Source organism: Gobio gobio, assembly GCF_949357685.1.
Source record: "Gobio gobio genome assembly, chromosome: 10".
Classification (NCBI taxonomy): Eukaryota; Metazoa; Chordata; class Actinopteri; order Cypriniformes; family Gobionidae; genus Gobio; species Gobio gobio.
In genome coordinates this window covers 20,411,180-20,426,365 of record NC_137116.1, presented here as the reverse complement: position 1 = coordinate 20,426,365, position 15,186 = coordinate 20,411,180, and the positions used below count along the sequence as shown (strand labels likewise).

The window sequence follows — 15,186 nt, the reverse complement described above, 5'->3', positions numbered from 1 at the left end:
GCATGTATCTGATCTATTTTTAGCAGCATTCTGTATGGGTTTTGACTATTCATAGATTAAGCGTGGCAAAAATGAAGTCATTACGGTCGTGCGCGTTGAGAGCGCGAGACCCCTTTTCGCTTGGCGGTGTGCATGGCGAGGCTCCGCATCCGAAGATGTGTTGCCATAAAGTGGTATTGGGTGCGGTTGAGAGTACTGGTATCATTATGGGTGCATTTGTAAAATTGAAATGTATTGTTTAATTTCTTCTCTTCCAATTTTGTTCAAATGTATTTAATACAATAATCTCAAAATCAATATAGTTTAATTATAAATCAATTACAAGAAAATAAATTACTTAAATTAACAAATGATTTTCAAATATTGATAGTTATATTTGTTATTAAATAAGTTTTGTATTTGTATTTTTTAAATAAAGGTTTAACATATGGTTGTGAGTTGTACGTACCGTGCCATTAGTTTGTGCAGCTCCAGTTTGTGCTGTTGGTCATCAGCTGCGATGGCATGTTGTGCTTGCTGTTGCATCCCCTGCACAAAGTGCTGCATATGCTGGAATGCATCAATCTGAGAGAGATGAGGATGGAACAAATGCCTGAATATATCATGAAAGTAAATCTCTGAAACAACAGTAATGGCTCATGCTTAAACCAGTAACTTGCTAGTTGCCAGAAATGAGCATTAGCCACTATCCCACAAGAGCTGATTTTCTAGAGACTTCAATAAGCTGGTCATTGCATTATGTAGATATTTTCCTTGAGTAATACACATTCAATACTTAAAATTTGAGCAGTTCATTCTACAACAAACAACTAGTCAATTGTGTTTTGGGATTTCTATTAATGTGCAATTCACAATGCAATATGTTTTAGTGATTTTGTATACTTGTTTCTCATATCTTTACAGGAATATTTCAAATGAGGCTGATAGCTGTACTGCGGACAGGAACTGGCTCTCAGGTTTGGTCTGTGATATTCAGTGCCTGGGACTTACGTAAATTCTCGCAGACATAACATAAGCTGTATTATGGGACACTGACGTGACATAATTATACTATCATTAAAAGCTACGATTTTTCCTCTTAAATTTATATCATTTGGCAGAACAGCCAAAAGCAAAAAAAATGTTGCATTAACAAACTTGCCTATTCAAATTGTGTTGTAGTTCTTTTAAGGGGTCATGAATTAAGAAATCAACTTTTCATTCAGCCTTTGATATATAAAAGTTCATCGTGATATAAGGATATCCTGTAAGTTTCGGAGCTGAAAACTTCCTTGTTTGTCAAAGAAAAGATTTTATTGACACCAGGCCAAACAAACGCTCAATCTCAGAATGTGCCAGGCTGTGACGTTAGAGTGTGGTGAAACGCTGCCTCAACAGAAGAAGTACACCTGATTCTGTAGCCCCGCCCACCGACTTGTGCAAGAAATATAACATAAATAACATGGGCCTTCGTAGAGCAACGGATCGCGCTACTGAGCAATAAACATGCCGAAGATAGCAAGATATTGCACTTTGTTGTGGAAGAACACAGTCGCTGCAAAAGCTTCCTTCGGATTCTAATATGAATGCATGGTTGAACTTTATTTTTAATGAAGATCCAGCTCACGTGGGGAAGAGTTTGTTCCTTCATTTCACCATGGATTCGTTTGAAAACAAGAGACTGGATTTACAGACAGGATGAGATTACATGAATGAATGAAGCAACACACTTATGTGAGTAAAAAATGTGTTTTATATGTGATAGTATTGCATTGTTACAGATCGTTTGATATCTATTGATTATGTGTACGTGTCTAACTGTACATAACTTAGCACGCTGTCACAGGCTGGAGAATCCTTTATATGAGGTGTTGTTGGTTCATTATACTGCGATTCGGGATCAGACTAGAACATGTATGGGCCAGGGCTCGCAAAGCCCAACGTCCCAGGGCTAGTGTTTTCCAGATGGGCTACCAAAACGTAAGCCCGTCGGCAGGCCGGTGAATCTTAAATAGTGAAATAACATTCCTTTCTTGATTTGCGTTGTTCACACTCTTGACTTGATATTTGAAGGAAAAATAAAATTGCGGAAGTTTTGATCATGCTGATTTGTCTGACTATGCAGTGAGGCGTGTGCGTGCGTCTGTGTGTGTTAGTGATGCAAGGTTTGTGGTTATATCCACCGATCGGGTGGGCCAAGTAATAAAAAATAACATTCCAATTAATTGTGGGTGGATGAGGGATAAATCATTGTGTTTGTTTGATAAAGACATTTTGCAAGCCCAGTGGGCGAATCATTATTCCGATTACCGTTTTCCCACACGCTTTCAAAGCAATTCCTCATGTGTACTCACGGGGGAGCGGAGCTCATTATAATATGCAAAGCTTATCCAATCATAGCAGTGGGCGTTTACTTCCAAGTCTTCAGTGCGGCATGCCCATAAAAACCGAGCGTTCCATGAAAGAGGCTCAAAACCAGGGTAGAAAATAGCATATTTCTTATTGATTATGATGTTTTTTAATGTAAAAAACACGCAAACGCCATTAGATGACCTCAGACAACAGTATACAAATTTTTAAAAGCCAGTTCATGACCCCTTTAAGCATTTCCTGCGTTCAAAGTCTTCACAATTAACTGTAAAATACATATTTTCAAAATGAACAATGTGGATAAAAATGTTAATTTTTACATTATTTAGAGTATATTTAAAAAAAAAAAAATCGGATTATGATGACTGATCAATCATGAATCTACATAAATCTACTATTCTATCACCAATTATATTAAGTCCTGTGGTGCAACACAAAAACCCTTTCTTGCTAATCAGAACCCCAACAAGAAGTAAGCATTTTTCAAGCTTAAGTTAAAGGGTTAGTTCACCCTTTAACTCACCCTTCAAGTCATCCTAGGGTGTATATAACATTCTTCTTTCAGACGAATAAAATCTGAGTTATATTAAAAATGTCCTGGCTCTTCCAAGCTTTATAATGGAAGTGACTTGTTGGGTCATTTTTGAAGTCCATAAAAGTGAATCCATCCATCATAGAACTGCTCCACACAGCTCCGGGGGGTTAATAAAGGCCTTCTTTGAGGTGTCAAAGCTTGTGATGCTCCTGTACATCGCGTCAGGGATTACTCTTTTAGCGCAAGTCAACTTGCGTACCGCTGACGCCGGAAGCTAATTATTTTGTCTATAAAGTTTTAAATATGGATATTTTTCTTACACAAACGCACCACTTCACTTCAGAAGGCCTTTTATGAACTTCAGAAATTACCTAAAGTCACTGCCATTATAAAGCTTGGAAAAGCCAGGACATTTTACTATAACTCTGATTTTATTCGTCTGAAAGAAGAATGTCATATACACCTAGGATGACTTGAGGGTGAGTAAATCATGGTCTAATTTTCATTTTTGGGTGAACTAACCCTTTAAGAAGAGGTAGAGCTTTATCTCCTGCTATTACTTGAATTTGTAATATTTATGTGGAGCTACATTTTTTAAGTTTAGTTACATTTATATGGAAGTGGAACTGGTGGACATAGTGTGTAAAAATAGTTTAAAAGCTTGAAATGTCCTTACAGCATTGTAATGTGGTGTGGACTGCATCTATTCATTCTAAACAGCATTATTCTTAAATTCAAGTAATATTTTTTTAGGTGAGAATGCAGTTTTTTAAACATCAAATATGCGATTTATAAATAAACTTATCGCCTATTTGAACGCTCATGTACACATTGAGAACAGCTTTATCTCTGCCAGTCTTTTGCCAGGAATATGCCACTGACTTTTATTTAGATAGTAGTTAAACATGTATTTCCAGGACTGAATTTGCCAGATAAGCAACTGCTTTTAAGATTAATGGAAAGCTAATGGATGGCTTCCTCCAGATATTGCAGACCACTTTTGTTTTTCCACATTCAAGCAGACAAAATCTGTACTTGACTGTACATGACTGGAAATACTTCCCAGGGGCATTGATTCAGTGCGCTGTGAGTGTTTACCTTGCGAGTGCTCTTCCACATGTACTTCATATAAGCGTAGGTGACATGAGGGTGGGCGGTGGGCAGGGGATGGTCGAGCTGTTTGGAGGGATCCACACCGAGTAGGAGAACAAGGGTCTTATGGGCTAGTGCCTGAGGAACACACAAATATTTGACATTGAATCTCAGCAACAAACAGTTTTAGGAATATGTTATTGTAATTTGCTAAACTATGTTAGTTAATCAGGCTAAGTTGTAATATTGATCTTATATTTATGATGTTTCTAAAACAGGTTTGTGTGAAAGCTGCAGGGGGTTGTCATGAAAAATGTAAAAAATCAAATAAATATACAGGGCTGCATAATAATATTGTAAATAAATAGTTTTAAAATAAAAACAATAAAAATAAACATTTACTAAATGTCATGTAACCATTAACTGACATCACAGAACAGTGAACATGCAAATGTTAAATTGTTGCTAAATTAACTTAAAATCTCATGGGGGTGCTTCAAGAAAATGCTTTATGTCAGTTTTGGAACTCCATAACTAAATGAAAAAGCTAAGTCACTGCTTATTTCTTCAAACTGGTGTAACGATAAAAATAAGATGACAAACATCCGCAAACTAAATGCCATTAAATTACATTAAGCTGTCATAAAAACTTGTTTTGGAGAAAATGGCTTCTTAAGATTCTAAACATTTTTGGAGAGAATTCATATTCATAAGCATTCATAAATATTTAAGACATCAATAACCAGACAAGAAAAAAATGCATTTATAATATAGTGCAAATATTAAAACATATGTTGTGTTCTATTGCCTTGAATATATTGTTATTTAATTTCAGAGCATTTGAATGCAAAGTTAATATAAACTTAATAAAAACAGTGTTACACTTTATTTTGATGGTCCCCTTTAGATAATCTCATGTCTATAAGTAATGTTTCACCTACATGTCAACTAACTCACAGAGTATTAGTAGACAGTTAGGCAAGGGGTCAGGGTTCCATTCCAATTGTTACCACTTCTGATGCGTCTGCCAAGTTTCATGAGTTTGAGCATGTTCAGGCCCTCAAAAATGCGATTCATTTCAGAGAAGAATAATTTAATAGACTGAGCAATTACAATAGGGTCCTCACACCATCGGTGCTCAGGCCCTAATAAAAGACGATTTTATGCTACTAAGATACAGGGGCCCATTGTTTAAAACTATAATATTTCCTTGTTTGTAAACTTTCACACCAAAGCTCAGGAGAGTCAGTAGTTATTTAAACATGAGACAAGACAAACGTAGGCATACACATAGATACAAAACAAACATAACTTTTGTGTTCAGTGCCATTTTCTGGAAGATATTTAACCTGTTAGCCTGCACCCCTGCTTTTGAAAAAATCCTAAGAAATGGCATAATCAGACTAAAACCGTTATAGTTAATGATTCCTTTGCACTAAAATCATAAGTATGGCATCATTTGAAAGCAGACACTTTGCAGTTTACTGTAAATTCAAAATATAATTATTTTCATAATCAAAAATAGCTATAATAAGCTTCAAAGTTTTGTAAAGTTATTAGAAATATATTTGTATGAAATATCTTTATGAAAATAAAATTGAAGTTGCCATTTTAGCAATCTAGAAGTGCACTACAGCTGAAGCCACATGTCTGACCATTTTATATTTCAAATCTGAAGATGATAAGTCTAAAACTCTGAATTTTATTAAATGTTTTTCAAGATCATGTCATATGATTTTATTTTGAGATTTCTCTAAAATGTTAACTGATGTTTATTGCCATCTCTTCTGAGCTACCATTCAGTTTATTGTCTCTATTGTTTTGAGGTGCAAACTGCCCATTCAGTTTCAGTCTCCCCAGAACACTTTCACACCCCTCTGGCCAGGTTATGGCTCTAGTTATCTTATTCTTTTGTCTTCATTGTAATCACGGACGACTATCTATTCAAACTGTTCTATTCAAACCACATTTATGATCAAACTTCTCACTTCACCTTCTAAAGTGCCTCAAATGCCGTTGTTGACAATAGAAACATTTCAGTTGGTTTTTCATTTCAGTCTATTTAAAATTATTAACAAAAATAACGTATTCGCCCAGGTGGCAGGTGCATTGGCTAGCTAGCATGTTAGCTTAGCACACAATCAAAATACAATAAAGATTAAAACCATGTTTTTTCTCCAAAATTACTTTATATCACAAGTGGGATGTTTTAAATAACCTTCTGTGCTCTCATTTGGCTTAGGATCAAACAATCTGACAGAAAATATATCATTTTACAATATTCTGCATATTTATAGAAGTTATATCGAATAGTATTGCATTATAAATATAATCTATTACGAATACAGCCAACATGGTATAAAGAACACAGACAAACCATACATCGTCGCGATTGTGTGTTTATTGTCTTCAAATGTCTCTATTTGCATCTTTAACGATCTCAGGAAGCTTTTATTATGGACTTCTATTATGGCACATGGTATCTTCTTCATCTGTCTGTACCATATATGGACTACATGTGCACAGAGCGCCCTCCGGCTGCCAGTATGAATTGAAAACAACACATAAGAGTCTCCATCATGATTAGGCTACATCTGCGCATTTTGAGGAAGTATTGAATAAAAAAATACTCCTCTGTTTAGAAACACAGACATATGAGAATCTATCAAATATTTCTCCTCATCTTCACACTTTTGAACTAAAAGCCCTGAGGGATGTTGATTTGTCGCGAGTCTTCGTGACGAGAATAGAGGAGTTTTTTATGAATGAGAGCAGCTGAGGCTCATATTACAATCAAACAGTACCGATGCGGTTTTCATATTCATAACTCCTGACACATATTAACAAATTACTGTCACTAAGACTTTGAGAATAAAACAGAGGTAAAAAATGGAAGCTTGACTCTAAGATCTTTTAAATGATGTATAGTTTGTCAAGGTAATTACTTACATCTGACAGTCATTTGAGCTAATTTAAACAAATAAAGCTTAAGGACGAATGCGCCCTCAATCCGATTAAGAGGTAAAAACTAAGAGGTGAATTTGAGGTTTAAGCAACGATGGTTTACGTGTTACACAAAACAGTTCTGTTCTAAGCTTGTGATTGGATGTGACACTGTTGTTCTTACTAGTCTTCCACTTTTTCCACAAAGGCTAGCATACTTCAACCACGTCCTCATGTCCTCATGTGGACTAATGACCAGGGAGCGCACCATCAAGATCCTCTGCCAGTCCTCCACAATACGCTGGCAACCCTGGAAAAACAAACCAATTTTTATCACTTACATTTATAAACTACGCTGAAGCTTGGGTTGGTTAGATTAGACATTTCAATTAAATAAGAAATATAGCAGCTGACAGCTCTAAAAATGGTGTGTTTGCCTTTAATTTAAGAACATTTGTTGTCAGAAAGATGTAGACTTACGTAGAAGTCTATTGCTCTTCCCAATAGTGGGAACATAGCCTACATAGCCAGACTTGACTACTGACAAAAAAAAAATGGGTTAGTGTTGAGGTTATGAAATGGGCAGTCCTTGGCCAGAATAAACTGCTTCTACAAATGACATTTAGGGTTGGGTAAACTGAGATTAGAACTGCACGATTCTGATAGAGATCACGATTAAAAAAATAAACTAAACAAAAACTATAACCAAACAAAATAACAGGTTCGGAAATTTTTTTAATTGCTGCAGTCTATTTAAAAGTGTTTTTATTCATTTGAATGAATTATTTAAAAAAAAAATCAGCTTGAATTAATGATTTAATGACTTCACTCGTTTTATTACTGGACGAATCAGAGCTTTTGAACCAATCTCTTAAAGGAATTACGCCACCAAGCGGCGTAGCGATGTAATCGATGCAATCAATACAATCATTATTTAAAGCGCCACTTTCAAAAGGTGATTTGCTCTATTTTGATCGCTACCATAGACATCAGTTTTTTTTCATTCGAACTATCAACTTTTATCCCAGTACTTTCTATGGTGTTCGTATTGCTGCCTGCCTAACAGACATTTCTGCCTGGATGAAGGAGCATCACCTGCAACTCAACCTTGCAAAGACTGAACTGCTTGTGGTCTCAGCCAACCCAGCACTTCATCACAATCTCTCCATTCAGCTAGGATCATCAACCATAACTCCGTCCAGGACAGCCAGGAATCTTGGAGTTGTGATCGATGATCAGCTAAAATTCACTGACCACATTACTGCAACAACCCGGTCCTGCAGATTTGCATTATACAACATTAGGAAGATTAGAGCCTTCCTATCAGAGCAGACCACACAACTCTTAGTCCAAGCTCTTGTTCTCTCCAGACTGGACTACTGTAATGCTCTTCTTGCGGGCCTTCCGGCATGCACTATCAAACCCTTGCAACTGATCCAGAATGCAGCGGCGAGGGTGATCTTTAACGAGCCGAAGAGAGCGCACGTCACGCCTCTCTTCATCAGACTCCACTGGCTACCAATAGCCGCTCGCATCAAATTCAAGGCACTGGTACTCGCCTTCAAAGCAACCACTGGCTCTGCACCAATTTACCTTAACTCGCTTGTTCAGACATACACACCCTCCAGGAGTTTGCGTTCTACCAGTGAACGACGCCTTGTGGTGCCATACCAGAGAGGCATGAAATCACTGTCACGGACCTTTTCCTGGACTGCCCCCACCTGGTGGAATGACCTGCCTATCTCAATTCGAGCAGCCGAGTCTGTAGCCATTTTCAAAAAACATCTAAAGACGCATCTCTTCCAGCAGCACCTGACCAATCAAGAATAGCACTTAACATTCTATTCATTTTTCTGTCTGTCTAATTTATTTAAAAAAAAAAAAAAAAATCCTGTGTGTTCTGTGTTAGATTAACTGAGACTTGTTACAGCACTTGCATACGGTAGCCTCTGACTGTTGTAGTTGCTTCTATTGCTCTCATTTGTAAGTCGCTTTGGATAAAAGCGTCTGCTAAATGACTAAATGTAAATGTAAATGTATGCCAATGCAGATTTGAATGTTCAGGTGTTAATTTGTAAAAGGTTTAACAGACACAGGGGAATCATTGCCATTTAGGAATAAGATTGTGTAGGGGTTCGAGATTGCAATCTTTTAACAATTAATCATGCACCTTTAGCTGATATAGATGAAAAGCTGACTGTACATTAACCTTTACTAATACAACTGATCAGTGTTCTGTAATTCTCCTAGACTGAAGCCGACCAATTAACCGTTTCTTTGTCAATGATACATCAGTTCGCCTTTGTTTATGAATGGAAAAGTCTGCACCATTAGTTCACACTGTTAATGGTTTGGTTTTCCCCAATGGCATATAAAAGGAATGCATGCTGACACACTACGTACGTCAAAGCACCCTGCTGAGCTGATGTCATGCCAACCACAAAATGTTCTCACATATAGCATCAGCCAGGTCAGGGCAGAATTATTGATGAAGGAACACAACAACAACAACAGCAGCAGATGGATTCTTTTGGATCAGTTTGATGAGCCCTTTGTTTATGTAACTTTTATCTGAAATTTTATACATTTAGAAATATAACCCTGAATACTTCTTTTACTTGCACTGCACTGACACTGCACTATTGGATGAGAACTGAACTGGACGATAACATCACTGTTTTCAGCATGACTGCTTTATATATTAGATTAACTCATTTAATAATTGATGATCTTTACAATGGAACTGAATCAACACTGAACTGACTTCAGCTGAACAATAACACTGTTTCTTTTAGAGCTGCTGTACAGCTGAAATGAACTGTTTTCATCATTTAATATTTTTCTGTTATCACTATAAAGCTGCTTTGAAACAATCGGTATTGTATAAAGTGCGACTTGACTTGACAAGTATGGGGGGAATAACACTGCTGTTACCTGCAGCCTCTCCCACCACGTTTCCCTGATGATGTCCCTCCTTTCAGGAACCAGTTTATACTGGATCACCTCCTCTAACTCAGACAGCATCTGACATGACACCATGGCCTATGTGTGTGTGAGAGAGTGAGGGAGAGAGAGAGAGAGAGAGAGAGAGAGATAAGATGGTATCTGAACTCAAAATTTGTATGCACTCTTTAAACATTTGAATCACATTAAATTAAAATGCAGTGAAATGGAGGAAAAATCATAGATTAGAAATTAAGTTCAATTACCTCACCAAATGTGAGAGGATGTGTTTGTGTGTGTGTTCACTAAGCTGAAATAATGTAATATTCTTTCATGAAATGGTCTCAACTTTACCTCACATGTGGTAATCACATGCATTCTTATGAAAACAGATTATGAGCTATTAAAATAAAGATTAGTGTTGAATGATTATTTGACTTGAGCCAATCTTGTATTGAGACTGAGGTATATGTTCTTACCCCATATGCTCTACTGTAACTCTCTCCAGCCATGGCAGTGAGCTCAGCATCCAGTAGATCTCTGGCCTTGTCGATGCACTGAAATCACATGAACACACAACATAATACCATGATGTTGCTGAATGTTCTATTCATCTATGGAGTAGGTCTGTTGACTGCATTGCAGTTATTTCAGTCAGTTGACAGAAGTACTGTAATTTCAAATGATTTCAAAGGGCCTTATAGCCTATAACAGCAAAATAACCAAAAACCACAAAGACACTGACAAAGCAAACAAGTATGCATACAATAAGAAAACGTTTTCGCTTTCGCCACTCACTCGCCACTTCGCCAGCACAAGCTGCTTCACCCATTAAAGGCTCTGTAAGAATCTAGATGAAACCAGACAGAATAGCTCCGACCATGTGAAATGAAGGGTTGAAATGTAAAACTGTACACAACGGTAATTACAAGATTTTCAGGCCACACAACACCAAAATGTACCATGCAGTAACTAACGCTGTATGAATATGGCATTATGGTATTTATTATTAATGTTACTATTATTAGCCTTATATTAAATTTTGGTCAATATAAGCCACTTTTATAAAGGCTGTTTTTCATGCGTTTAAGAAGTTTTTCAATATAAATACCATAGTTTATTATTAATATTATTATTGTTTTTGTTATAAAAGTATGTTTTTTGCCTGTGTCATGATCTTACAGTAAAATTCTGCATGTTATGCATGAACTATGTTTTTGCTATAGCCCCGGGGCTTTATGTGTTCTTAATCTGGACTTGTCTAAACTCTCTGCTCATTCTCTATTAACTGAATTCTCGCTGCTGCAAGAAAAAGAGACGTGAGGAGGGAAAGTATATCCCCAACTTCATATCTGAGCTGCTTAAGGACCAGGGGCGGGTCTAGACAATTTTTCGTGGGGAGGCCAGGCTGGGGCACAGACTCAGAGAGGGGTGGCACATTTAAATACATGTAAACAGTGAACCAGTATAAATAGCCCTACACTGGAGGTAATAATACTGTATATTATTGATAACAAAACGTATTATAATGAGTGAAAATGAATTAAAAATGAGCAACTTCAAATTTGATATGAAATAACAAATAACTCAACAGTAGTAGAAGAACATGGGTTGTGGTAAATGCAATGCAAGCATGATTTTTTTCCATCATAATTGTATATAGTTGTAAACAAGATGGACCAACATAATTGACAAGAGTAGAAAAGCTTTTGAGCTCAACAAGAAGCTGTAGCAGTGTTTATTCATATTTATATTACATTATAAATATATTATATTTGTTTCCCACAGGATTTTTTGAGACTATGCTGGGTAGACATTGGTCCCTCTAGGCTAGGGGTTGCTCCCCAAAAGAAAACTGTTCATTTTAAATTTAAATGCATAAATCTGGTGCATTTTGAGAGAAAAATTAAGTGACTAGATCCATAAAGAAATGTGTTTTTAGTAAACAATTTTGTACTTTAGTAGTAATTTATTTATTGGTTGCATAGATATGAATGGTGATGGTATAGGGCACATAAATGATAGTTCATAAATGGTAAAACATGGAGAGTATGCATTCAAACCATCAAAAATATACAGCAAAAGAGGTTACCTTCGTTGAATTAACTTATTTCTAGAATAATTAGTGGGGGCCTGTAATACATATTTATTATGTGAATATTTAGGCTATAGGGTCTAACTGTTCAAATTACTCATGGTTCAGTCTGTATGTGCTATATTCAGGGAAAAAATAACTACTGTCAAATAAAAATAAAGAAAATAAAAACAAACAATCTAACTATGCAAAAGCACAAATAAACACAATCAGAGCAAAGATACTTATAAAATAAACAGTGCTTTTCAGGTTTTTCTGGTAGATCTAACATTAGTTCTCAGAAATGGAATATCAGTAATCAAATGTAAAATTGCATTGCATTGCCTATTTGACTGTATAAATTAAAGACTGTTATTAAAGTTATAAAAGCTAAAGCAGTGAGTGATTTCCTTGTCTTTTGTAGTTTGATTAACATTAAAAACACAGACAGCAGGAATATTAGTTTGCTAGAATACTCAAGACGATCATGTTGACAATTTTTGTGTGAATTTGTCCGTTTAGGCGGAAGACTTTAAAGAGAACTCAATATTTGCTCGCTATCTGAGACGCGGGTTTGCGCGCTTCGGATGAGCGCACACACACACACACACACACACACACACACACACACACACACACACTCTCTCTCTTCTCACAGCGCGCACAACTTCTCATTCGCGTCTTCTAGCTCCTGAATTGGCTTAGTTTTAGTTTATTTTTGTGCTCAAATGTTTTTTTATAAGCTTTAAAGTAGAGAAACCAACCACCGCACTTCGCCGTCCGTTTGCGCCCACTATTTACTCCGATAACAGCACGTCATGGTAGAGTGGTTCCTCCCCAGTGCGGAGGCGCTCCACAACAACAACAGGGGGATGAGTGCAGTGGCCACTTGCATGCATACAATAAAATATAAAAAAAATCAATGCTCTGTAAAATATTAGTTTTAGTTAAGAAAACCGCTGGAACTACTTGTAAAGAATTAATACTGACAAGTCCAACAACATATTACCTTCCGACTCTGATGGGTGGGGGGGCACTTGGGGTGGCCAATTACATTTTGGGGGTGGCCCGTGCCACCCCAGGCCCCGCCCCTGTTAAGGACTACACCCAAAAGGTCATGAGACAATGAGTAGTCTTCAATGAGGTACAATGTCTACTCAGACAATGTGAGGTTGTACACAACGGCCTGTTCTACCCTGCTGAGATGAGAATCACTGCAAAAGATGGAGTGAGGTAAAGCTGAGCATAGTTGTGGTATCATTCGAAAAAAAAAAAAAAGAATACATTTGAGCTTCATTCTCAATTATAAATGAATACATTTCAGAATTAATATAAGTAAAAAATAAAAAGTTAGATAAACTGAAGTTTAATGGAATGCAAATGTTTTTTTTTGCTTAACTTTCTTATGCTTAAGCATGCTTTTTAACATATATTTTTATCATAAAAAAATAATAATAAAGATGCATGCAAAAGCTAGAAATAGGGCACAAAGCCACAAGTCTTAAGAAGCTATGTTTCAAGTTTGAGGATGATTTGACAAAAAATTAGGTTCTTGACATTCTCATTTTCTCTGACTAGTGCCTTTTTAAAAAATGGCTACTTGGAGCTCCGAAGTGCCCCTTGGTAACAAAAGATCTGTGGACTAGAAAAGGCATTTAAAAAAAATCTGTGCACACAATTTTAGTGCTTTCATTACTAAATTCACACAAAACCTAGCTATATACAAAAAGAGACCTTTTTACAGCTTTTGAACAATTTTTGTCTCCATACACGGAAAGAACGTTGATTGCCAGTCGTTCACAGAACAATCAGTCGTGTCATACATCTAAACAGATGCTACATCGCTAGGCTATCGTAAAACAATAGCTATATTGATGACCAATTCATACAGCAATTGGCCTCCAAAAGCAATCATTTGAAGGTTATACATAAACTATTATCGCAACAATGGCCAATTATTCAGGCAAAAGACAGCCATCAGTCTCTAAAAACAATCAATAGGTTACTGTTCGTAACCCTAGTTCTCTGAAACATTGAGTGAAGAGATCTACCTATGGGAAGGGCATCCGTACCTGACCTCTGCAGAAGCATCTAATTGCACCAAGTCTGGCTTGACAGACAGGAGCGCATGATCAATGCCATGTAAAGGACCACCCCTTACCAAAGTGCATAAAGCACAAGTTCTACCTTTCCTCAGTGAGCATATTCGCTTCTTGAGCAGCAAGTGGGGCAAGCTTGGTGGATCTCTCCACTCAATGTTTCAGAGAACCATGGTTACGAACAGTAACCTATTGTTCTCTTTCATCATCTTGTGTTCGAGATCCACCTATGGGAGATATGGACAGCTCCCCGGTTGCCCAATACACTCACATCGACGCCCTGAAAGCCAGAGGACGTTCACCCGGGAAGGCGGTGCATTAAACCACAAAGTAGAGGGCTTAGCATGAGGCTACAAATACCCCTTTTCCACCAAGGCAGTGCTGGTGCTAGTTCGGTGCCAGAACCTAGTTTCAAATCGGTTCTTTGTGTTTCCACACCCAAAGCACCAGCCTTGAGCCAGGAAAAGTGGTTCTTAAGTAGCACCAAAACATTGCTGGGCTAGAAATAAGAACCGATTACGTCAGGCACTGGGGGCGGGGTCAACAAGACGAACACAAACTTGAGATCCGCCATTGTTGAAATAGCAGCTAATGGAGCTAACAGCTGCTGCTCATTTGTAATCTCCGTCTATACAAATTACGGCGAACTGCATGAATGCGTTGGATTTGCTGTGTTTTCGTTGTGTTTTGATGGCGATGTAGGATCGTAAAGCCATGTGATTTCATAGTAACGCAACGTTTGCATTGTTGATGGAAGGCTTGTTCGCAGCGGTGCTGTGCAGACCAATCGCCATATGACAACGAGTCCAGCGAGAGCATACGACTCCTTATGCTTTTGATTCACTCATGCAGTTTTTTTTTATATCATACGTGGATCGGTCTGCGCAGCAGCGATGCATCTCGAACAGGCCTGGTGTGTTTGTGTTTCCTGCTGCCTCGCTAGCGTTGCTGAGAAAGATGAGACGTATACAGTGATGTAAGACGGGCTCTGTTGTGGCTCTCAGCATGTGGAAAAGCAAACGGTTCTTAGAAGGCTCCTCAGTCGAACCAACTATGAACTGGGACTAGCACTGGCTCTGAACTAGCACCTGGTTCAATCTGGTGGAAAAGGGGTAAAAGGACAGAATGAGCTACCAGTGGTCCTGATGACA

General features: G+C 37.5%; 1 protein-coding gene across 1 annotated transcript in view; it reads right to left on the bottom strand.

Annotated features, from left to right (window-relative positions):
- mtor (mechanistic target of rapamycin kinase) overlaps nucleotides 1–15,186 on the bottom strand; it is a 479,149-nt gene that overhangs the window by 120,253 nt on the left and 343,710 nt on the right. Inside the window, exons 33-37 of the mRNA XM_079827620.1 lie at nucleotides 10,342–10,419; nucleotides 9,854–9,961; nucleotides 7,104–7,229; nucleotides 3,983–4,114; nucleotides 449–564 (exon numbers count right to left, since the gene is read on the bottom strand). Coding sequence (XP_079683746.1) covers nucleotides 449–564; nucleotides 3,983–4,114; nucleotides 7,104–7,229; nucleotides 9,854–9,961; nucleotides 10,342–10,419 — 560 coding nt within the window. The remainder of the gene's footprint in view (nucleotides 1–448; nucleotides 565–3,982; nucleotides 4,115–7,103; nucleotides 7,230–9,853; nucleotides 9,962–10,341; nucleotides 10,420–15,186) is intronic.